This window comes from Ochotona curzoniae, unplaced genomic scaffold (assembly GCF_017591425.1).
Source record: "Ochotona curzoniae isolate NIBS_2020 unplaced genomic scaffold, NIBS_Ocur_1.0 contig_4792, whole genome shotgun sequence".
Lineage (NCBI taxonomy): Eukaryota > Metazoa > Chordata > Mammalia > Lagomorpha > Ochotonidae > Ochotona > Ochotona curzoniae.
The window spans coordinates 11,022,288-11,046,887 of NW_024466389.1; the positions used below are offsets into that span (position 1 = coordinate 11,022,288).

Consider the following 24,600-nt stretch of genomic DNA (forward strand, 5'->3'; position numbering starts at 1 on the left):
TTCAACCCAGCCCATCCGGCTCCTGATCTTCCCCCCCCCCCCCCCCCCCCCCACTAACTGGACACTCTCCCAAACTCCAGGGCCCCAAACCCTTTCTGTCTTCACACTGGGAGTGCCCCGCCCACCACCTGACACACACTAGCAATGTCACCAGCCCCCACCAGCCCCATCAGAAAGACAGCAGTCTGGCTATACAATGGGTATTTACTGGGTGGCATTGGGCACATCCCACGGCCCTCACAGTACATATTAATAGAACAGGGGGTCACCTCCAGCCACATCCTCAATAACACATGAAATGGAGTCCATGGGAGGCCCGGTAGCATTGGTGCCCACTCCTGACAGCAGGGCACAGTGTGAAATGGGGGCACGAGGAACCAGCTATGCCAGCTCAGCAGGCAGCAGTCCTTGGGGAGGCATCAAACTGCCACAGAGCCCTGGAAAGTCATGTCTGAGTGAGCCCTCAATGCCCAGAACACAGCCAGCAGGAATCTACCCACGACCACCAACTGGCCACGTCTAGCCAAGAGGGGTGACTTCTGCCAGGGGCCTGTTGCACTCGGGACCTGGAATGGGCTTTCAGCGGGAACACATCTCCAGGAAGGACCAGGAAATCCCCAACAGCAGCCCACACCTTGGCAGCGGTCTCCAGCAGCCCCATCCCTGCCTGTGTGCAGCTGCTGCGGCTGGTTCGGATGGAAGGCACAGCAGGTATGTGTAAGGCTCGTGGCTGGGCACAGGCCCCTGGCTCAGGGGGTGCCTGGGCAGTGGTATAGCGGGCAAGGTGGGCAGCCCTGACCATACAGGGCAAGGTCAGCAGGAAAGGCTGTGTCCCACAGCCAGGCCGTACCCCACACACCTGCAGTTTCTCTGAGTGGCGAGGTCTGCCAGGGGCCCCGAGCAGGGGAGAGGCGAGCAGAGAGGGAGAGCCTCCCAGGCACCAGGGCCACTTCTTGTGGGCTTTCTAAGGCGAGGGGTGATGGGCCCTGATCTGGAACCTGAGCCTGGGCACCTGACACCAGGGTGGGAGGGGCCAGAGCATAGGGCGGAGCCAAGCTTGGTTTGGCGGGGGTGGGGGGGCAAGGGCAGGGGCTCTGTGGGGCCAGTGCAGTGGATCAGTAGTCTGGACAGATGCACGGGCAGGTAGGTAGCAACGGAGGTCTGGATGGAGCTCACTGCATGTACGCGTAGCGCCAATCCCCCAGCGGCTGGTGCGTCTCCTTGATGACCTGGGGTGATGTCCAGCGCAGGACGTAGTGGGGGCCCCCTGGCTTGTCGTTGGTTCCTGCAGAAAAGACATTCTATTGATCTCAGAAAAGAGATAGAGGGCTCAGGGTATGGGCTAAGCCTTTGCCTGCGGCTCCAGCATCCCATACAGGTGCCAGGCCAAGTCCCGACTGTTCTACTTCTGATCCAGCTCCATGTTTATGGCCTGGGAAAGCAGTGGAGGCTGGCCCAAGGCTTTGGGCTCCTGTATCCATGCAGGAGACCCAGAAGAAGCCCACCATAACCCATTAGGACTCAGTTCGGGAAGCTTCCACGTAGGTGAACAAGATGCCTCCATGTGTCAGGACCCCAAATTCCTTGGGGACAGAAGCTGCTTGTAGATTGGCCCCTTCCCCCAGTGCTCCCCAAAGTCCCCTTTGCAGTAAAGGTGGGGTGAGTTCCTTCCCTGGGCTCTGTGAGCCACTCCAGCATGGGACAAACCACGGCCGTGTCCAAGGGAACTATTTGCAGCCTGGTCAGACAGGAGCTCGGGTCACCGGGAGACCTACCACGTGCAGCTAGGGACCTGAGTGGAGCATCTGGTGGGGATGGAGAACTGCGGGCAGTCAGCGCCCGCCAGGCCCGAGTTAAGCTGTGGGACAGCCAGGTGCTGTCCCCTAAGAGCCGAGAGCTGACACGAGGGAAAAGCACCTTCCTGGAAGCCACTGAGCGGGAGCCCTGAGCTCATGTCCCCAGCTCTGCCATAGTGGGCGGGGACCTCAGTGACCCCCGAGCAGGTGGCCAGGCCTGACTCCAACCCTAGCAGCTCGCAGTCCTGTGGTCTTGAGTCTTGAGGTGTGGCCCTGCCTCAGATTCCTCCCCTGTAAAATGGGAAGGGGGTGGATAGCGCCTTCCCCCAAGAGGCAGCGTAAGCACCGAGTGAACACAGTTGGAGCTCAGCCCTCCAGTGCCCTGGAGGTGAGGGGCTCCAGGGCCTCCCACCAGGAGTCAGAAAAGAATGCCCACTCACCCGAGGCCCGGGACCCCCCGAAGGGCTGCTGGCCCACCACGGAGCCAGTAGACTTGTCGTTGATATAGAAGTTGCCGGCAGCGTGTCTCAGCATCTCCGTGGCCTCCTGAATGACTTTCCTGCGGACAGGGGAGTGTGAGAAGGAGGCCAGCCCATCTTCCTCCAGCATCCCTGTCCATCCATGTCCCTGGAGCAGGAGGGACCCCCACCCCGGCCCTTCTCAGGTTCCAATTCCAATGCTCCTCGTGCTCTCAGGGGCAGACAGGCAGTGACTGAGCCATGGAGAAGAAGAGGCAAGGCCTCAGGGCCAGCAGCAGGGGACCCAGCGTGAATCCTGCTCCCTAAAGATTCAGATTCTGGGGTCCCCAATGGGACCAAGAGTTTGGATGCCGTATGTGAGCTGGGAGGCCTGACTGCATGCCAGGCTGGAGGGAAGAGGAGGGGAATGGCATGAGTATCAGGAATCATGTCCAGGAGGAGGGACAGGGCCCCAGACTGGCAGGGATGAGACCCAGGCCAGGGCTGTGGTCGGCCACTCACTTATCCTGGGCAAACACTGCCCCCGTGAGGCCAAAGCTGGTAGTGCCATCCACCAGTCGCAGAGTCTCCTTGTACTTGTCATCTGGGTAGACATACACGGTCAGCACAGGTCCGAAGATCTCCTGCGGGGAGAGAGAGGTCCTGGGGTCAGGCTCTCCGCCTGGCCAGGATCCCGATCCCTCCCAGGCTCCTCACTCTGCCTTTCTTCTCTCCTGTTCTCAGTCCCCGCCTCAGCCCTTGTAAGAAAGGCCAGGCCCCAGTCCTCGTTCTGCCCACTCTGTTCCAACCTGGACAAAGATCCCAGAAGCTCTGGTCCTCCCTGCCAAATCCCAGGGGCTTCTGGCAACAGCTGGTGCTGTAGGCTGGCCACCCTCCTCCACCCCATCATAATCCCAGCAAGGACATCCGCGCCCTACACTGCCACCGCACACTGGTGCCTAGGCCCCTGGGACGCCCATCTGTGAAATGGGGGTCATGCCGCAAGGAGCAGACAGGGCAGTGCCCCGGGGGGTGCCACGCCCACCGCAGTCACCTCCTTCATGATGGGGTCCTGAGGGTTCTTGCTCTCCACGATGCACGGCTCTACGAAGTAGCCCACGGAGTCATCACACTTGCCCCCCGCCAGGATGGTGAGGTTGGGCGAGGAGCGCGCATGATCCAGCCACTTCTTGATACGGCCAAAGGACTAGGTGGCAGACAGGAGGGCATCAGGGCTCACCCCCGAAGCAGCTGCACCCCAGGGATCCCTGTTCTGAAGTGGGGGGGGCGGGTAGGGGCAAAACCAGTACCCAGCTGAGCCGTGGCGGAGGTAACACTCCTGGGTGTGTGTTTACATGTGGCATAGACTGTAGTGTACAGACGTTGCATGTGTGTGCCGTGTGGGTGTGCTTGTTTACACAGACGTGTGCCTCTGGTGTGTGTGTGTGTGTGTGCAGAGATTTGCATCACAGCCAGGCTGAGATGAACACATCCACAAGGCCGCACATCACACGTGTATTCTGGGCACCTGCGTCTGTGCATGTAGTACCCAAGGGCTGTGCTGCGCCCCCATCTCTGTTCTTCTCTGGTTCTAGATGATTCTGTCCTTTCCAAAGCTAGGAATGTTGCGGGGTGCACATGGCTCCTCAGCCACCTTGCTCCAGCAGTGAGCTGGGTCACCCCCAAGGCCAGACCCCTCCACCCGATCTCTCTCCTCCCAGAAACACACCCCGCTTCCTGGCCCGTACCTTGGCATCGATCACAGCCGAGAAGAAGGTCCCAAAATCCTCTGCGGGCTGCAGGCCAAGGAGGGAGACGCCAGAAGACAGACTGGCCTCAGGTCCAAGACAAAGAGAACCCCTCCCAGTGCGCCCCCGTGCCCGTCCCCCTCCCCGGCACCAGGAGGCTGGGAGAGCGGAGCTGCCCAATCCCATCAGCCACCCGCTGGGCCGCAGCGGGGTGGCCGGCGCCACTCACGTTGCCCACTTTGATCCTGCTGTGCTCCTCCAGCAGCCGCCCTTTGATCTGCGGCCAGAGCGAGGCGGGCACGTAGAGGCGCGAGCAGGCCGAGCACTTCTGGCCGGCGTACTCGAAGGCGGAGCGCAGAGTCCCGCTCACCACGCTGTCCACGTCGGCCGAGCTGTGCACGAAGTGGAAATTCTTCCCCCCGCACTCTATGGGGCGGGGTTGGGGAGGAGGAGAGTGACTGGGGTGGGGAACAGCTGGGCTCTTTGGGGACCCAGCGCCCAGCCCATCTGATCCCTGGAGGCTCCAGCGTGCCTCTGTCAGAGGCAGAGCTAGGGCTGAGCAACCCTAGCTCCGGCCCCAACCCCACTCGACACAACAGGAATCAGGCCATGAGATCGTCGGGCCCAACACCCCCATTATGCAGACAGCAAAACTGAGATTGTCCAAGGCCAAGTCAGGGGAATCCAGGGGGCCGCTCTCCTCCCCCAGGCGTGGTCACAGCTTCCCTGGGGTCTCCCCTGGTACTCCTAACCAGCAACGGGGAGGAGAGGGCCGCTCTGCCAGACACCAGTGGCAATCATTGGACCTCCGAGAGCCAACAGCAGCCGGAGCCCCCTCTGTCTGAAGCCTACTACTGCGTCCCCCCAGCTAACACGCCTCGCTCTTTATTTAAATTCTGTCCGTTTCTCATTTATTCGAAAGAGTGAGAGAGTGAGAACGAGAGAAATGAGAGAAAAACCTTCTATCTGCTGTTACACTCTCCAAATGCCCAAACCAGCAAACTCTAGCCGGGGATCCCACATGGGGGGCCGGAACCCAAGTGCTTGTACTCTCACCCACAGCCCTGTTAGGTCTGCGCTAGCAAGGAGTTGGATTGGGAAGCAGGACTTGAACCCAAGCCCTCCATCATGAGATGTGGGCGTTCCAAGCAAGGCCCATGGCAAGACAGAAAAAGAGGCACGGAGGAAGCTGTGTGCCTCACGTTGGGACACGGTGGAGAGTGCACACTGACCGCTAGGGGGCAGCGGGAAGCGGGTTTGAGGGCTCCGTGTTTCCAGAGGCCATACTGGGCACAGCCCAAGGAGGGGCCTCCTCCTGGCTCAGGAACAGGGTCTAGATGGCCCCGTGGGCCTCCCTGCGTCCCCACTGATGGGCCAGCCATGTGACCCTGGACAGCCCTGCCCCTCCTGATGGCTGGACCCTGGCCTGCTGTGTGCTGCGCAAACTTTATTCCACAGGGCCATTGCAACACAAGTGCCACTGTGCTGGGAACACGCTGCAGGGTGGAATTCACTCTGGACATCACTGTCGGGCCGGTGGGTGCTAAAGGCTCTGAGAAGTACTGCAGGAAAGGACCCCATGGTGCTTTGCCAAACTCAGCACCTGCTGCAGGGAAACAACACGGCAACCAGACCTGGCGCTGCCCCCCTCTGTCCCCCTCTGTCCATTGCTCTGCCCCCTCTGTCCATCCCTCTGCCCTCCTCTGTCCATCCCTCTGCCCCCTCTGTCCATCCCTCTGCCCCCCTCTGTCCATTCCTCTGCCCCCTCTGTCCATTTCTCTGCCCCCTCTGTCCATCCCTCTGCCCACTCTGTCCATCCCTCTGCCCTCCTCTGTCCATTCCTCTGCCCCCTCTGTCCATCCCTCTGCCCTCCTCTGTCCATTCCTCTGCCCCCTCTGTCCATCCCTCTGCCCCCTCTGTCCATTCCTCTGCCCCCTCTGTCCATCCCTCTGCCCTCCTCTGTCCATCCCTCTGCCCCTCTCTGTCCATCCCTCTGCCCTCCTCTGTCCATTCCTCTGTCCCCTCTGCCCATTCCTCTGCCCCCTCTGTCCATTCCTCTGCCCCCTCTGTCCATTCCTCTGCCCCCCTCCGTCCATCCCTCTACCCCCTCTGTCCCCAGCAGCGGAGGACGGCCCCTGTAACCATACAGGAGACCTGGAAGAAGCACCTGGCTCCTGGCTTTGGATCTACCCAGCAGGCCATTGCAGCTGCTTGGGGAATGAACCAGTGAATAGAAAACCTCTCTGTCTCTCCCTCTGTAAATGTGCCTTTCAGATAGATTACTAAAAGTTAAAACGAAACGGTAATAGTTCCAGTTTCTGCCACATATCATGGCTGCTCTTCCAGAGGATGCTACTGACGCTTCCCTCGTCGCAGAAAGTTCTAGTGAACGATCGGGGGTGGGGAGGGGCAGCCCAGGCCTGTACCACCTTCCCTTCCTCCTCTTGCATGAGGGCCAGGAGAAGGGTCACCAGGGCCCCAGAGAGGGAGGGCATGGGAAAAGGGGCTTTTTACCTCCAGCCAGGCGTGGGAAGGTGCGGTACCGGTCTATGTTCAGAGCCACCTGCTTCCACAGGCGTTTGAAGGTTCTGGAACCAGAAGACAGACGGGGGAAAGAGAGTGGGGGGGGGGGGGACAGTCAGGCTCAGGCACCCAGAGGGTCAAGGTCTCGGGGGACAGGACAACTACCAGATGGGAGAAGGGCAGCAGCCCAGCAGGGGTGGGTGGGATCCTGGGGCTGGGGAGGGGTTGCAGCATGGGGAGGCTGCGCAGCCACTCAGGGCAGACCCCCCCCCCCGCCTCCTTCTCCCTCCCCATGGCAGCAGCTGGTGCCTGCCAGGTTCTGGTGATCCTGGGCACATGAGTCCACCTCTCCGATCCCCGAGTTCAGTGCTTCATCTGGGGCGAGCAGAGAGCAGCCCCCCACCTAGCTGGGCAGAGTCCTGCTGAGTGCTATTGTGTGTGGAGTGTTCAAGGCCATGCTGGGCACACCACAGCTGTGGTCTGCAACGGGCACCCCAGGGACCCAACGCCCAACACCCAGGCCAAGCTGAGGAGGGTCCTGGGATTAGAGCTCAGGCACCCGCCCCGAGCTGCAGCCCTGGAGGTCCTCGCCTCCTCCCCAGACTCTGAGTGTGACCAACCTCAGCACCACAAAACAATAAAAATGCTAATCACCCGGCAGCCGGCACCACAGTAGCTAATACTAATTTATGACTTTCCTACCTTTAAGCCCACTGCTCATCAGAGCGTGGCAAATGGGGCCAGGCCCGCTCCGCCCGCTAATAGGCTGGGCCCCGTGGGGCCCATGGCTGCCAGAGCGGGCCTTTCAGAAATGGCCCTACTCAGCAATTCTAACGCAGTCATTGCCACCCGCAAACCTGGCGGGAAGGGGGCTGGGGGTGCCCGGGGCCTGCGGAGGGGAGAAGTCACAGCAGGTGTCCCAGTTGGAAGGACCATAGGTTGCAGAACTGGGCCCCTGGTGGCATCAGACACTGCCCTGAGATACCCCACGGTCACTGGGACCCACACGTGTCTTATCTTGAGTGCCTACCTTCTGTCCAGAGCCCAGGCATTTCCGCTGAGCCCTGCCCGGCTCCTTATCCAGTCCTGAGGACAAGCACTGGCCATGGGCCTCCCCACCTGGCTCTCACTCCACTCCACCCTCTGCCATGCACTCCCCTGTCTCTGCCCAGGTCAGGGTTATCACCTGCCCCGGACCCCCACTGCCTCCATCCTGGCACCAGCCTGGGGTCACAGGGGCTTCTTCATCATCAATCAGCAAGCAGGAGGCAGATGCAGGGCCCCAGAACACAGCGCTGAGACACACAGCACCCAGGTTGGTGGGGACCGTGGGGGACAGGACAGCTCCTGCCCATCAGGGCGCTGTAGCGCCCCAGGTCCTGGGGGAAGCGCATGTGAAGTTGCTTCCATTACCCAGCCAAGAACACAGAACTATGTACCAGGGCCACTGGAAACAGGTCTCAACAATTGAGTCTCTCCCCTTTCACCATCACCCGTGGCTCCCATCACCTTCAGGATCAAGTCTGAACTCCTGTGCAGACCCCTAAGGGACGCACAGTCACCATACCACCACTGCCCCACCCCACCCTCAAGGGCCTTGACAGACACCTGTCAGTCAGTCAGTGAATGTCAGCATTCCGCAGCTGCTGCCTTGCTCCCTCCAGCCCTGCCTTCCCCCTTGAGCCCTGCAGGCCCTGGCCCTGCACTCAGCCACAGCGGTCCTGGCCACAGCGCCGAGTGTAACCTGTGCTTCGGCCCATGCTGCTCCCTCACCCTCTCTCTCCTTGCCAACTCTGTCTCCTGGAAACCACCTCCTCTGACAAGCATCTCTGCCTCCTTGGTTCATTCCAAGTTCCCCCACACCCTTCCAGGCAGCAGAGGTGGCATCAAATTCAAGCCAGCCCAGTACCTGGAGGCTGCACTTCCAGCCCACACAGCTTCCCGCTCATCCGCGCAGTGGTTCCTCTGCTGGGCACACTATACCCACTGTTCAGAGAGACGGCTGCCTGCCTGTGGCCCCACAGTGCCAGCGTGCCCAGTCCCATCCCCCAGCAGGTGGCCTGGTGGATTTCCCCAGGGGTCCCCCTCCCCTCCACTGCCCCAGGAGCTTACGGTACACTGCCTGTGAAGTTAATGCCACACAGGTGCTCCGAGCTGGTGACAGTGTCCCCGAACATGGGCCCGTCAGCTGGCACAAACTGGATGATGTTGGGGGGCAGGCCGGCCTCACGGAGGACGCGGTAGACGGCATAGCTGGCCAGCATGGCTGTGTCACTGGGCTTCCACAGGACCACGTTGCCCTGCCCGGGGGAATGAGACAATGACCCATGATGAAGGCAAGAGCCATGAGCTCCAATCCCCTCCTCATGCCACGGCATGGTGGTCCTTCACCTGCAACCAACAGGTGCTGTGCCACCCAGGAAGTCCCGCCTCCCACAGCCCCACTCCTCCGAGAGTCTGGCCCCATGCCTCCAAAGCCCTGCCCGCCCACCTGCTCCCCAGACTCACTAAGGACTGACTGGTCCCACCATGCCCCCTCTCCTGGTTGGTTTGTTTTCAGCGTTCCTGGGCATAGCTGTTTAAGAGCTTGCCCCTGGATTCTCTGCCCATGTGCTGGGGCAGGGCTCGCGCTGGGGTGCATGCCCTGTCTGCCCATGTGGATGCACAGGCTTGCCCCCCGCCCCTGTGCATGCACACAGCACACAGCACACAGCTGGGCATCCGCGCCTGCCTGCCCCACCGGAAGCCGAGGCCTCCCAAGCAACGACTGTGTCAGCTGCTCTCCTATCCAGACTGAGCGCAGGTCTGCGTCTCCCCATCAGACCGGAACTCCTACCAGACAGCCACCTGTACTCTCATATGACACGGACACCAAAGCTCGAATCCGTATCCAGTATTTATTAGTGGCCTTGACGAATGTCATCGCCGCAGCAGCAGTTTGGTCATCACAGACGCCCATCTCGGAGCGCAGAGGAGATCGCTGGCAAACAGGCCCCAGCAGCCACAGGCTCATGGTAAGCACCCTGAGGGGTGACCACCTTCACCCCAAGCACCAGCATGCTCAGCTTGACGCCAGCCAGGCTGGTCTCTGCTGTTCCTCACACTCCATCAGGCAGACTTTCCCAGCAGCCCTGCTCTGCACGCGGGAGACTGGGCATCAAACAAGCTGGAGTCTTCATCCATGGTCCCCCAGAAGAGATGGGCAAAGCCAGGACTCTGTCCTGGAGTTGGCCACAAGACTTAGCCACAGCCCCATGCTGCTCTCAGCTCTCGTGTCATACCCCACAACTAAGGAGCTGGGCCTCGAGGGGTTCGGGGAGATCCCTGTTTGTAGGGACGAGGACGACGACCAGACCCTCACTGGGTCCCCTGAACCCCCATCTCACCATCAAAGCTGGTGCGCCCGCCAGGTTACCGCCGATCGCAGTGAAGTTGAAGGGTGAGATGGCTGCCACAAAGCCCTGGGTAAGGAAGCAGCAGTGAGGTCTGACTCCCAGGGTCCGCCAAACCCCAGCTGCCCCGCAAGGCATCCCAAGGTACCTCCATGCCCCGGTAAATCACGCTGTTGGTGCTGGGCGGCAGGCTGATGGGCTGTTCCCCTTCCAACTCCAGTGCGAACTTGGCATTGAAGCGGAAAAAGTCGGTGAGCTCGGCCACGGCGTCGATCTCTGCCTGGATCACGGTCTTCCCCTGCAGGGTGTGCGGGCCGTGGTCAGCTCCTTTCACCCATCTGGCCCCATGGCTGCGGCCAGCATCGAGCAGCGTCCTGGCAGGGACCTCAACCTCCGGAGAATTGCCCAGGCCCTCCTCTCAGGGACTAAGAAGGGAAAGGACCTTGCAATTCAAACTCGAGTCCCTGGGGTCCTGCTCTGCCAGGCTGCTGCCCCCTGGGCTGCAGCAGGATCTGCAAGTGTCTCGTTTTCACTCTGAACAGTGGGATACGGGAGCGGCTCCTTGACCGAGATCTTCAAACCAAACTCAGGGTCAGACACGAGCATGACGGGGCAGCTGGCTGCTGGGAGAGCATGGCAGAGATGAGGTGGGCAGGTTGTGGGCGCGCCCTCCTCCGGGATGGGTAGGTGCAGTGGCCTTGCTCATTTGGGCTGAGAATTGGGAGGCCAATGGCTATGCCGCCTTCTTGTCTCTCTCCCCGGCTGCCACGGCCAACAGGAACCACAGGAGAGGACCCTGGGTAACAGCTGTGCGCTGTCCCAGGTGTGGGGAGCGGGGCTCTACCTCTGACACATGGATGCACTGACAGGTGAACATCCCACAGGCCAAGGGAGCTGAGCTAACAGGTGCAGCTGCTTCATACGGGATTCCAAGTCTTATGCCAAATAACAGAAGAACCAAGGACAACCTTACGGCATGCACGTGTGTGAACGTGTGTGCTCGTCTGTCTTCCTGCTAATGTGTATGGCCCACAGGAGACAGACATCCCACCCACCCCCCATCCACGGGGCAGCTGAGAATGGCGCCTTCAACAGGATGGGAGCTGTCATTTCACCTCCGTGCAGCAGAGGGGGCTCTCACCTCAGGGATGAGGGAGCTGCAGGTGAGAAACCAGCTCAGCTGGTACCCCAAGCCCCAGTGCCTGGAGATGCCTGGAGATGGAGTGCCATCCTCCCTTCCCCAGCACATTCCCAGCTACTGTGTCTACCCAGCAGGCACAGGGAGATAAATGCACTGGGACTCTGCAACCCCCACCCCTCCTGGGGCAATCTGAGCTGAGACAAGACCATGTGCTCTGGAAACACAGGGGCCAGAGGAACCCTCAGGCAGGGGAAGGTCCAGGCAACCCCTTGGAGGAGGGAAGTCTCATGCTGGAGCAGTGATGAGGGGTTCACCAGGCAGCAGGCCCAGGGCAGAGGCCAAGGGGGGACCTGCAGCACCCAGGGTATACAACTCGGGGCTGGGATGGCCTGGCAGCGATGGACACAAAGACATGGGGCAGGGGATAGGGGCGCAAGGGCGGGGCCGAGGACCCTCCTTTCGGTGATGCTGGGATCATGCTGGGTGCTGAGCTGCTGGAAGAGGCACCCGGCCCACTCCAAATGGGTTCGACCGAGCCAGGAAGTCAGGAGATGGCATCGGGCAGCTGCCAGTCCAGGCAGAGCCTGACACAGGCCTAGGGATGGGACATGGGACACATGCCCAAGGCAAGATGAGGGCTGAGCGGCCTCCGCCTCATCTCACGTCTGTCTCCTGAAATCTTGGCCTTGTCCCTCGAGGCTATCTCTGGTCTCTGACAGGGCACAGCTGGTACCTGTGCAGAGAGGGCCCGATGCCCGAACCCGCGTCAGGGCCACATGCAGCTCACCTGCCCCACGATGGTCTTGGCCAGGATCTCCGCCCTGCGCGGTCCGCTCAGAATATCAGCCGCCTTCAGGAAGATTTGGGCCCGGTCTGACACAGGTTTCAGGTCCCACTCCTTCCGGGCGGCCAAGGAGGCCTCAATGGCCTTGTTGAGCAGGGTCTGGAGAGAGAGGACAAGTTTAGGGACATGGCAAGGAGGGCCCCCTGCTCAGGGCGACCCCTGCTTCCCTTGGCTCTCAGTGACCCTCCTCCCATAGTGCCCCCCAACCCTTCCCCTCATCAGTGCCATCCATGGTTAAGCTGTTCCGGCTATCAGTCAGATCTGCAGGGCCCTGCCAGGCTGGTCAGCAGCCCCAGGACTCAGCTGGTCCCCATCCCTCAGGTGCTCCCCTTTCTCTCATAGACTAATCAGGGCTTCTTACTGGGACCCACATTGTGGCACAGTGTCTTAGCCACTGTCCACAAACCTGGCATCCCATCTGAGCACTGGTCCAAGTCCTGGCTGTTCCACTTTGGACCCAGCTCCCTGCTAAGGTGCCTAGCAAAGCAGCAGAAGATGGTCCAGCTGCTTGGGTTCCTGCATCCATGTAGGAGTCCTGGATAGAGTTCCAGGCTGCAGGCTTGGCCTGGGGAATGAACCACGGGATGCAAAAATCTTTGTCTCTCCCTCCTACTCCATAACTCTGCCTGTTTAAATAAATAAATAAAAGTTTTAAATTTTTATTTTAAAAGGCCCCATGTTATCCTTAGGACCCAGTGGCCTGGAATCCAGCTTGAAGGCAGCCAGAGAGCCTGAGAAGTACACCTGCTGGCACGTCCCAGACGCCATCCCATTCATGGCCACGTGATGCCAGCTCTTGCCACAGGCCATCCTTTCTTCCCACCAATGCCCACACGCCAATTCCCTCCACAACATCTCCTACTGCCCTGACTCAGTCTTCCGGAATCTTCTCCATGCCTAAACCCAGTCTGCCCCAACACTGTAAGCATGCCCTGGAACATCCCAGCTCCAGCCAAGGCAGCTCTCAAATAAGTCTGCCTTGGCACACTGGCCCTGGCAGGACACTGCCCAGAGACTCCTTCCCCGCTACCCCTGTCCCATTCATTCATCTCAGCCAGGGCGAGACGTAGGGGTTGGGCAATGCAGGGACTCACTTACTTTGTCTGCATAACAGAACTTGGCCACTTTGTGTCTGTGGTTGAAGGGCTGAAAGGAAAGAAGGGTGAGATCATTGCCCTTGAGGGAGGTGCCCGAGAGCGGAAAAGAGACCATGCTTGGTGTCTGTTCTCCAGGGAAGTCCTGGGCATGTTTGCTCGCTTCCACTGCTCCCTACCCCAGCCTGCATCTGCTCCTCACTGCTGTGGGTGGGGCGAGGACACCCACCTGCCACAGCCCAGCTCACACCTGCTTGTCACTGCTGTGGGTGGGGCATATTTCCTGCTCAGGCAGGGTCAGGGTCTGGGGAAAAGTGGAACTTCATGGTCAGGCAAACAGGGCTTCGAATTCCGGCTCTGGGGCCTCATGTCAGCTCACTTAGCTCACTTCCCTTCTCTGGGTCTCAGCAGGGCAGGAGCGGGGAGGGGAGAGGAGCAGGAAGTTGGGGTGTGTCCTTCCCATCTCACAGCATGACTGGCACCTGGTCACACAGACTTGGGATGCCCGCAGACTCCCGGCCATGCTCTGTCAGCTGCAGGGTCAGGCCAGCAGCAGGGACTCCAGGATACCATTCCAGGAACCCCTGGAGCATAAGGCCTGAATGCTCCCCGCTGCACACACCTGTCCAGGGCTTCATCAGGACAGAGCCAAAATGTACTGACCCCGTTTGCAGAAGGGCCAGCCTTTCCTATCCCCCAAATCACATGCTCCGAGCTTCCTGGTGCCTCTAGGCCAAGCTCACACAGGTTAAGGGTGGACAGACCCGGCGCAGGAGGGCCCAGGGCTCTGCTTCCTGCCCTTAGCCGTGAGGTGTGAAAACCCTCAGGACTAAGTGGAGGAGGCTGCGCGGCCTCCATACAGCAATCCTGCCTGTGGACGGGACCCAGCTAGGGGGTGGGCACTTAGCTGGGAGAATTTTACCGGTCCCCAGTCTTCACCACCTCCTAGTCCCTAGAAGACTAAGAGCACATAGGATGTGAGCCAGGAGTTGCTCGACACACAGACCCTGGAATCAGGGAGAGGCGAGCGCGCCCCCATGCCGGACTCACCGACAGCTGGTACTGCACATCCGACGTCCACACTTCCTCATCGCCCACCACACATGGGATGGCTTCAGTCTGGCTCTTGAGGGCTGACAAGGCCTGGGGAAAGGAGCACAGCTGGGCACTTCCTGCCCCCTCCTCCTTCCCTAAGACCCTGACTGGGTCTGCAAGGGAATGAGCTAGGCCTGGGGACACTAGGACACAACTCCTGCCCCGTCACCCCAAGGGAAGAAGAGGCCAGGTTGTGAAAAGGCCAACAATTGCATCTGAAGCACAAACTGATTTCTTCCCTTGCCACGGGTGGGCGGGAGGCACAAAGAGACCCCTGGCTGCCACCCTGCTGGCCCAGCATCTCCCACATTCCACCCTCCCTCGGGGTGCCTCCAGACACTGCGACAAGGCAGAGCGGGTGGGAGACGCAGGTGGAGAGAGGTGGTGGAGGTTTTAGGGGGATCACCATTCAGGCACTGCACCCCCCCTTACCTTCTGTACAGCGTCACGTTCAGGGCTCCCCCTGGTGAACGCCAGGATGGGCTCATTGGCCACCTGCAGGGGGTGCGTGTGCTTCCACTGCAGCCTGGGCACAAGGGCGGAAACAGAGGGACCATCAGTCCTGTACAGCCACCACCGCCAGGCCCTAGCCCCGCTGCTTCCCACCAGGGGGTCCTGGGTGGGCCCTGGGGTCCCTGGTCCTGCCACAGGGCACCCAACCCCACTGAGCTGACTTCTCCACCTATGAGGTGGGGATAACCCTGACATCTTCATGAGGCTGTGCAAGGTTTGCACGGGGCCATGACCTGTACAGTTTCCCCATGCTGAGCCCCAGCACCCCCACCCCTTCTCAAAGCTGCCATTCACAGCAGAGCAGTCTGCCTCCAATGTGAACCAGCCTGAGACTTCCTGGGCACAGAGCCAAGGGCTCCCAGAGGGCAATGTCCAAGATGCGGCCTGTGAACTTGCAAGCTGGCCCAGGGCTCAGACCACAGCACCAGGGAGGGCCAGGCTAGGGGCTCTGTGCTGGACACAAATCCCGGGTTGCAGGAACTGCTTGTGGGAATCCCACAACCTCAGTGGCAAGGGCCACTGCCCCCAATCCTAGGGGTGTCCGGGGGGTCGGGGGTCACCAGGGAGGGGGACCGCAGGGTCCCAGCTGAGACTCTCTGGTCAGTGCCCGGCTCTGCTATGTCCCAGCTGTGGGACTTCCCCCCACCCCTGTGAGGGTGACCATGACAACTCATCTGAGCCCACAGCAGGTGGACACTGACAAAGCTGAGTAGGCACTGGTGGGCACTGATGGGCACCACCAGCAGCCTCTCTGGAGAAATAAGAGCATTTCTATCCTAAGAGGGGCCTGGGTTTGAGTCCAGAAGGGCCCGGCCATCACCTCCCTCTGGTGGGGCTCAGGCACCAGAAAGGGCCCGGGATGGGATCCTGGATCTGCGTTGGCTGGGAGAGCCTAAGTGGGGTCTGCTCGATACCAGATACTGAAAAGTCAGAGTGCTTCACTCAGCCGGGGGGACAGAGCCGGTATCTGGCACTTGTCCAGTGCACAGAGCCCTGTGACACCACTGGGGGTGTCCTGCGAGCTTGTTTGTATCCAGCCAGAGAGCAAGGTGGCCAGGCTAGGACAGTCAGGGACAGTCAGGGACTCTCCATGCAATCCGGGGCGCCTTGAGGAAAGACAGGGCAGTCAGGTCCTTCATTCACTCTGCAAGTCTGACCGGGGGGTCTCCTGCAGGAGATGCCACTCTAGATCCCAGGGACACGCCAGTGACGGGGACAAGGCCTTGGGGTGCACACAGCCAACCCCCAGCTCACAACACAGGACACAATAAAGACAGGGAGCTGGCATGGGGCATGCCACCCGGAGTACCTGCAGCCCACGTGGGAGTGCCCAGGCTCGAGTTTCCGGCTTTGCTCCCAGTTCCAGTTTCCTTCTAATGTGGATGTTGGGAGGCAGCGATGGACCCCTACCACCCACACTGGACACCCAGTGGAGTTCCTGGCTCCTGGCTGTTGCTGGTGTTAGGGGTCGCGAAGGGCAGCAAGTGCCGAGCCCCGGGGTACCCCAGGACTGGGATCCAGTTTGCTTGTGGAAGCTTCCTGGTGGAGTTCACATCCGATCGAGCCAGGCCAGAAAGCAAAAGGTAAGCTGGCTGTGTGCTCTCCGCGCCCTCATAGGCTGTATGGCATCGCCCCCATCCAGCAGATGAGAAACCCTAGGCTCACCTAGGCAAGTGTCACGTGCTCAGGGCATGGGGCAGGTGTGGCTCGGGTCCTGGATCTGCCTGCTGATGCCATCTACAAGGCTCTGGGCTCCAGAGGGAGAACGGGGCAGCCTCAGGCTCTCAGAGTCCCACCTCCAGCCTTCACAGGCCAAGGCAGCCTCAGGCTTGCTGTTCGTGTGGGTGTGTGTGCTGCTGGGACACGCAGCAGACAGCAGCTCAGCTCAAGTCCTGGCAGAACCTTCCAGATGGCCCACAGGCGGTGGACTCAGCCCTGGCCCCTCCCGGGAGGCTGTTGAGACAAGTGGCGGCCTCTCCAACATCCGGGACGACAGACAGAAGGCACTGCAGGTGCTGCAAGTTACCCAGCATGCACACAGCTTCCTGTGCCATCTTCCCAGTAACCCCTATCAGCTCTGTGGGAAGGCAGCCCCCTTTTACACAGGAGCAAGTCCTGGAGCACCTCTTCAGTTAGAGGAAGGGTGGGGCCGAGGTACGCGTTCTGGTTCCTTTGGGTGGAGTGAGGATCAGGGGGTGCGTGAGTGGCAGGAGAAGGCCCTATGTGTTGGCAGTTTGGTTCCTGGAGCCCTTGGGTGACCTGACCCATGTCCTGGCTTTCCCCACTGCTGGAACACACTCAGCCCTGACCCCTCCCCTGAAGCCAACAAGACAGAGGTGACCAGCAATGTGCTCACGAAATTCGCGCCAGTCAGCCGGTCCACCAATCAGATGTAACCCGGTATTTCACCTGAGAATCCCACCCCCAATCTCCCAGCCACTCCCCCAACCCCGCCCACTGGCCAGTCATCCTAAGGCAGTCAGTCGCCTGACAGTCTCAGGCACCAATCCCCTGGGGTCTGCCCTCAATCCCTCTCAATCTTGTGGGCTCACCTGACATAAGACAGCCCCCAGTTGCGGCTCTGCCTTCTCTTTTCCTTCCGCCCTTACCCCTTCTCTCTCTCTCTTTCTCATCTCCCACCACTTCCACCTCCCACGACCTCCACCCCATTCCTGCCCGCTAGAATTAACCTCCCAAAGTACCTTCTTGTGTCTGGTGTTTTTGGCTCAGGCTGCGGGAATTAGCTGCACATAATAATGTAAGAACTCTAAGAACTTAAAGTGTGATGAATAACTAACAGCAACCTTCCCCTGTGTCCTCTCAGAAACCCCACAGGATTTCTTCACGTGCAAGCTATGGCCCAGGGATCAGGGGCCCCCATCGGGCTGGCCAAGTGCAGCTTGGACTCAGGGATCTGTGAGCGGTCATCCTGAGCCCACTGTAGCCAGAAATGACCTTGCTCGGGCGTGGGCCATGCTGAGTGTGAGAGCACCGGAGCTTCATTCCTCATTTGTCCCCTGACTCAGTTACTCTGCGTGGTGACAATACAAAGACAGCCCATCAGATTAGTGCCACCTATTGCCCATGTCACTTGGAGGCAGAGATGATCCTAACCAGACCTCACCTTTCATAGGGTGGCTGGATCTGACTCAGTTTCCCTAACCATCTAGGATTCCCCTTCCATTCACAGTCTGGGCCCCTGCTGCCCGTCCACACCCTTTGTGGGGTGTGGGGACCATAGGCTAGACTGTGACCTCTTTTAAGCGGAGATGTCAGGACTGTGGGGACGTGTGGCCAGTTCACGCAACTTTAGAAACCTGCAGAGGGTGACATGACGGCCGCTGCCTCCAAGCCATGCTGTGTATCACAGCCAGGGCTCTACAGCACGCGCTGCTCGAGAACAGGGCTGTGTCTGAGCAATTTCATCACTCTAGAACACACTCCCACGAACCTGGTGTGCCCGAGACAAGGGAAACGAGACGCTACAGTGGAACACAGCTTGCTGTTTGACAGTGAGCGCTTCTTTTTCATAAGTAGCAGGAGACACTCTAAGGCAACTGTGAGCGGCACAGGGCAGTGAACAACCGAGTCACACAGCTGTTTATGACCAAGCATCAGGCCTGGTGTGTAAGTGCACCTGCTAGGCGCAAGCACTGCCATAAGCAGGTGAGGATGAAAAACAATGAAAGACCTCAGAATCCCAATTAACTCCATCTTCGCCTAGGTGACCTCTAAGGCGAAGTCTCCCCGAAGACGTAAGACTATGTAGATGAGGGATTGATAGTTACAGTCTGACTGGACAGACACAGGAGAGTTAGCTAACCAATCGGGAGGTCTCCTTGAGATAAGACTTCATGTACATTTGGGATTTGATAGTTACAATTCTGACTGGCTGAGACATAGTTAACCAATCATAAGTGTGACCGTGGAATCCCCCTGAACTGTATAAGAATCCTGTGATTTTCTACCTCGGGGCTCTGTTGACCAAGGACCTCTGCATCAGTGGCAGTTGGAGGCCCAAACTCGAGTTTGAATAAACCACCCTTGTGTGCTTGCACTTTAGTTCGACTCCTGCTGGTTCGTTTGGGGAAGACCCCAGACTGAGAGACCGGCTGCCAAGCTGTGCATGGAGCTGTGACACTTTAGCGGTGGCTGACACTAACCCAGGAGAAACGGGATGCGTCCCAGCTGCATGGCTGGTGGTCCTCACTGCGGCTGCTTGCTGCTTCTGCGACAAACCACCACTGAGCCATAGCACAGGTGGTAGTGGGCCGCAGCAGGTGCCCTTGGGTGGCCATGGTGGCTAGCAGTGAGTGGTGGCTGCCGCTCCCTGCCACAGCAGGCCCAGGCACAATAAGGAATGTGAGCGGGAAGCCACACCACAGCTGCACAGTTAGGCGACTTCGGCTCCATAACAACCCTAGGGTGGCACCCTCGTCAATGCAATCCCTTGGTACCCAGAATGCAGCACAACTACTCCATGGCTTCTCACAGGACACCACATCCCTTCATCCTCACCAGCCCTGTCTGTCTGGATTCCCACACTGGAAGCCTTGGTGATAATTCTCACTAAACGACCTTCTGCGAGGCGCAAGCTCCACAGAGCAGCCCACGTCACCAAGCCCAACCTAATCCCGCCCACAGCAGGCACACTGGAATACAATCCAGGGACACATGGTCCGGGCTCAGCTGCTAACTGCCGGGGCTGGACACAGGTCTCTCCGGTCTTCAGGTGGCTAGGACTGCAGCGGCCAACGTCAAGGCCAGGAGAAATGGAAGCCTTGCTGCAGCTTCTCTCACAGCCTTATCTGGAGCCTGATAATACCAATCCCCTTTATCAGCAAGATAAGGGCAGCCCCGATCCCCAGTGGGGCCAGCAGGGGAACTGCACTTTAATAGCCCAGAAGATAGCAAGGAGCACTTAGGAAGCATTTACTGTGTGCCAAGGACTATGCTAAGTGAGATATGGGGATTATCTCAACAAATCCACGCCCTGCCCCATCCACCGGGGCAAGTGCTGCTGTGATGCAAGGAACTGGGATTCAGAGGACGGTACCTGGGGTGACAGCATGAGAGTGACACAGCAGAGTCGGAATCTGAACCCGGATTGGCCTCACTTGGGAGATGCACTGTGGTCTCAAGATCCCAGGCAAAGGGACCAGCTGCCTAGAGCCAGAGCCTTCTCCCCGACCAGACAGAAAACCCACCCCAGGTGGGCAGCAGCTTGCCAGGGTCCTTGCTCCTATGGGGGTGAGCAGTCAACCTCTACAGCATGTCTGGAGCTGGGGTGGCTGGCTAAAGCAAAGGAAGGGGCGAGGACAGCTGAGCTCCATGCCTCTGTCCTTGACATTGCTGACCAGAAGAAATGACCACTAGAGGACAGTCCAGCAATGAGGGAGGGATGACACTGACCAAGTTCTTCAGGGACCATGTGCTTTCCAAAACCATGTCAGGGAAATCCCAAGATGCTGTTGCCAGGAGGTGGCCACTATTAGCATCTGTGTTTTCCACAAAGCAACAGGAGGCAGGCAGGCAGATGGTGTCATCTGTCCCGGGCTACCAGGCAGAGACCCAAGCACGGGTCTGTGCTCTGGGCCCATGCAGCCCAGTGCTGGCAGGGGTGGCAGGCCTGGCAGTTGCCTGGTTGCAGCCCCAAGCAACGTCAGAGAGCAAGAGCATGGGTCCTGTTGATTCCTCAAATATTTGCAGAGCACACACTCTGTGAACTAGGCGCCCAGCAAGCCCCTGGACACCTCATTCTTGATCCTGGCAATCGTTGTGCCCTGCCTATAATGTCATTCTCCCCCACTATGCAGAAGAGGGCTCTGCAGGGCCAAAGGAGAGCAAGCCAAGGCCAACGTGCCCGGGGTGGGAAGGAGGTGGCCAGCGGAGGGCATCCCAAGCTAGTGTCATGTCCTTGGCCACTTCTGGGAGGAGAGAGAGGAAGGGAGATGCCAGCCCCTGGGCTCAGGCAAAGGAAAGCACGAGGTGGTTTTGAGATTCTGAACATTAAATGGGCAGGTGGGTTGAGAGGTCAGGATAGCCACCAGCCACAGGGCAGCGGCCAGTCCCAGCCCATGTGTCATCTCTGGCTTTGGCCCTACATCAGATAAGCAAAAGAACTTGGTATTGACTTGTAAACCTACTAAGTGCTTGGCTTGGTTCTTTTACTTCCTGCCCACTTTGAAAAAGAATCTGAAGGTGTTCCACAGGGACACTGATGAAACATGAATAGAGAGGAGGCCGCCAAGGGGAGGTCTCCCCTCCTCCCATTGGCCTCAGATGTTCTATCTGTGAACTGAGGGCAGAAACAGCTGCTAGGTAGCTGACCAGTGACACCAGGGCCACCACCAGCCCATCGCTCACGGCCACTTATTGGTGATAACTGCTTGCAGCCTGCATCTATGGGAGTTCCAATCCTGCCTCTCCTACCCGCTCCTGCACACGCTGGGAGGCAGCAGGCGATGGCCTAATGCTGGGGTGTGTGTCGTGGGTGTGGGGGACACAAAGGTGTGAAGAAACTGTTCCACTGCAGGCAAGGCTGCAAGGAATGTCCTGCTGCATGGCAGGGCCCAGGGAAGTCTCTACTCCACCTTCCTTTGCCAGGACACAGGACCACACCCCCTGTGTTAGCATAGAATTCTGTAATCTATTCAGGCATTGTCTGTTGTTTTTTTATTATCAATGTGAGTGTGGAGGTTAATGTTGCTAATAATGTCTTGCAAAAGGGCCTTTTATTATTCCTGCTGTCCTGTTGCAGCTGTCCCCACCTTACGCTAATCAAGGGATCTATGTTTAGGGTATCATTGTCTCCTTGGTCTTTAGGTTCTCCCTTAACCGATTCAAGATTGAGTTGTGGAATAAGGATTGTAGTAGGAATGTGTTACTGATTGATACACACCCTCTGTTGAGAAGTCTAGAGAGCTTTTAGATGAAACAAATGGTGGAATTATTGTTGGAAACACCCACTTGGCCATGAGGTCAAGTCTGTGCCAGAGCTTGTGCTGCTTCTGCATAAGTAAAGGGGACCGGCTTTCTCGCATGGTCCATGACGATCCTGAAATTGTAGTGGTCCATTTCTTTCCTCTTTGCACCTACTCCACGCACCCTTTGAGTTCGGAACTCGGCTGGGGCTGGACTCTGGCAGCCCAAGAAGCTCAGTGCTCCCCACCCACCGGGAGACCCGGAAGAATTTTCTGGCTCAGGCCTGGTTGCTGTGCGCATTTGGAGAAGAAACCAGCAGACAGAAAACCCTGTCCTTTCAAATGCATGGAAAGGATACATACAGCAATGTGGGATGCTCAGGCTATACGCCGTGAAGCCCATTCTCACGCTGGTGTCCTGCCGGACAGCACCCACAGAAAGCCCGAATGCCACGCCACCGTTGCTATCTCTGTGTGATGAGACCACAAGCCTCCTTGGCACTTCTTGGCCCGGGATACAAATTAATCCAATTACAAAGGAAACACTCAAAAATAACACCAAAGAATATGGCCCACTTCAGCTCTTTACACGTTTTTCAGGACAAGAAAATCGTTTCCCCAACAACACAGTTGCCCACACCGCTAACCACCTGCTAACTAAATGAATCACTGGGAGCCAGCGCCTGTAGTGCATACAGATTTGGGTCCTAGGGGCTGTTCCACTTCTGATCTGGCTCCTTGCTGATACCCCTGGGAAAGCTATGGAGAATGGCCCAAGTGCTTGGGTCCCTGCACCCTTGTGGGAGACCCAGAAGAAGCTCCTGGCTTCAGTCTGGCCCACCCCAGCCTGCTGCTCAGGCGAACTGGGAGAGTGGATCAGCAGAGAGGAGCTTTTCTCTCCTTCAAGAAAATAAAAATTCTACAGGCCGGTCCCACCACAAGGGATTAGGTGGCCCCAAACGTTGAGGTTGAGAAACTTCTGGGCATCAAGCCAGCTAGCTGCTCCAGAGGAGAGGCTAACCCAGGCCTGTGGGGTTGGTTGCAAGTCTTGTGTGTTTAACAAAGCACACACAGGTATCCAGTCAAGGCAAGAACCTACTCAAACCCCACCCTCCGAGCTTGCATGTGAGGTCTGGGCAGGACAGTGCGGAGGTGGGGGTCTCAGAGGGCAGCAACACGCCTGCCCACCTGCTCGCCCGCCCGCCTGCCTGCCTGCCCGCAGGCGGGAAGCCGTACCAGGTGCGGCCTCTGCACAGTTTGGAAGAAGAACCCTTGGGCCCCCACCATTCTCCCATCCTCCCATACCCACTCTTCCTGCCACAGAGGGCACACAACAGAAGTGAAATTCGGCCCTGGGCCACAGAGGGGCACTGACTAACTCTGAGGGCGCTCACTGCAGGGCACACAGCTGGCCACACCCCCCAGGGGCCAGACAACAGCTGGGGTCGGGGCACAGGTTGAACTCCTCTGCAGCATCAGGCAGGGTCTGACCAGGCACTGCTCCCACCTGGGGGGCTTTCATCCCAGGTGGGGCAGACACAGTCCAATAACCCAACGCCATCCAGGATTGTGAACCCGAGTTTAAAGTACAGCTCGACCTAGAACTGTTCCTGGCATCTCCGTTTTCTGGAGTAACGTCTAACACACAGGACCAGTGTCTTAAATGGACAAATGTCCACCGTGATGCACTTCCGGCAGGGCAGGGCACTTCAGAAAGTTCGGGAGGTGGTGGGGGGGTCATGAAAAGATCAGTTTACTTTGGGGCAAAAAAAAAAAAAAAACCCACACATGTTGAAATGCAAGCATACTCAGTCTTCAGCAACTCCACGGAAAGCATGGTATTTTGCTAAACACTAAATTGTCACTAACTTTTTTGCACCCCAGTTCTTCTGCTGTAAATCTCTTTCTCGGGAGCTTTGGGAAGGCCGCTTTAAGTAACTTGTTCAACCGCAGAGGCGTGCACCACGTGTCTAGCGCAGCTGGGCACTTCCAGGCGCTCCTTAAAATCCATGGTCCACCTACCAGCAGAGGCCCTTTTTCCAGACCAGCATTTAACTTGGGAGGTGGGGGGCCAAAAGCAATGTAGTGGAGGTCCCAGCAGGAGGGCTGAGAGCATGAGAAGGGCTGGGGTGGGGTGAGGTCAGCGTGTGGTGCTAAAAACACAGGCCTAGCGGGAGGCCAGCAAACCCCGAGACCCGGGGGCCTCAGGCCGAGAAGGGAGCACGCAGGTTGGGTTCCTGGTGGGGAAGCTGCAGGGTCCTCGCACCCCACCCCAGGCATTACATACCTGGCTGCGGCCAGATAACCGCCTGAGGCTGGCGCGGGAGGGGCCTGAGGGGGAAAAGGCCGGGGGCACACGCCGCGAAGGGGTGTCCTAGGAGCGGAGAGAAGTCCCTGGGGGACCCCGTGGGCAGCAGGTGCCCAGCGACCCCGGGGGCCCGAGGGCAGCAAGCGACCCCGGGGGCCCGAGGGCAGCAGGTGCCCAGCGACCCCGGGGATCCCGTGCGCAGCGGGTGCCCAGCGACCCCGGGGGTCCCGTGCGCAGCGGGTGCCCAGTGACCCCGCGGGCCCCGTGGGCAGCAGGTGCCCAGCGACCCCGGGGGCCTGTGCGCAGCAGGCGACCCCGGGGGCCCCGTGCGCAGCGGGTGCTCAGCGACCCCGGGGGTCCCGTGCGCAGCGGGTGCCCAGCGACCCCGGGGGTCCCGTGCGCAGCAGGCGACCCCGGGGGTCCCGTGCGCAGCGGGTGCCCAGCGACCCCGGGGGCCCCGTGGGCAGCAGGTGCGGCGCTCGGGCCCGCCAGCCCCGGGCTCACTCACCCGGCCCCCCTCCAGGGACGGGCGAGCAGGACGCGGCGCAGCGCGAGCGGCGGCAGGAGCAACGACATCTCGGACTCTTGGCGCGACTTGCACTGAACCGTCCGCCCAGGGCTCGACCTGACGGCGCAGCCCTGCCTGGAATGCACCACCTCGGCGGGGACGGAGAGACTCGGAGCAGCCGCCCATTCTCCGACAGCGAGAACCTGCTCTCCGTAGTGACCTCCTGTGAATACGAATCGGCGTATGTTGGCATTTTA

At 59.2% G+C, this 24,600-nt stretch overlaps 1 protein-coding gene across 2 annotated transcripts; it reads right to left on the reverse strand.

Moving 5' to 3' along the window:
• Positions 1–184: 184 nt before the first annotated feature.
• On the reverse strand, positions 185–24,425 carry ALDH4A1 (aldehyde dehydrogenase 4 family member A1). 2 transcript variants are annotated; one of them, XM_040987987.1, is made up of 15 exons: positions 24,344–24,425; positions 14,524–14,617; positions 14,047–14,139; positions 13,001–13,048; positions 11,846–12,001; positions 10,066–10,215; positions 9,912–9,986; positions 8,638–8,825; positions 6,517–6,590; positions 4,232–4,428; positions 4,003–4,050; positions 3,309–3,461; positions 2,777–2,898; positions 2,237–2,355; positions 185–1,285 (listed from the first exon to the last, which is right to left on the reverse strand). In XM_040987987.1, the coding sequence occupies exons 1-15, from the start codon at positions 24,409–24,411 to the stop codon at positions 1,173–1,175; spliced, it is 1,698 nt and encodes a 565-aa protein (XP_040843921.1). In that variant the 5' UTR covers positions 24,412–24,425; the 3' UTR covers positions 185–1,172. The 2 variants fall into 2 exon arrangements, with proteins under 2 accessions (XP_040843921.1, XP_040843922.1); XM_040987988.1 differs by lacking the exon at positions 3,309–3,461.
• Between the last annotated feature and the right edge of the window lie 175 nt (positions 24,426–24,600).

Excerpts from the sequence above, each read along its gene's own strand:
- ALDH4A1 (XM_040987987.1), bottom strand. The coding sequence starts at position 24,411 with ATGTCGTTGCTCCTGCCGCCGCTCGCGCTGCGCCGCGTCCTGCTCGCC. Across the intron at positions 4,429-6,516 it reads CTTCCCACGCCTGGCTGGAG|AGTGCGGGGGGAAGAATTTC; the intron begins GTAAAAAGCCCC and ends CCCGCCCCATAG. Across the intron at positions 2,356-2,776 it reads GCAGTGTTTGCCCAGGATAA|GAAAGTCATTCAGGAGGCCA; the intron begins GTGAGTGGCCGA and ends CCCTGTCCGCAG.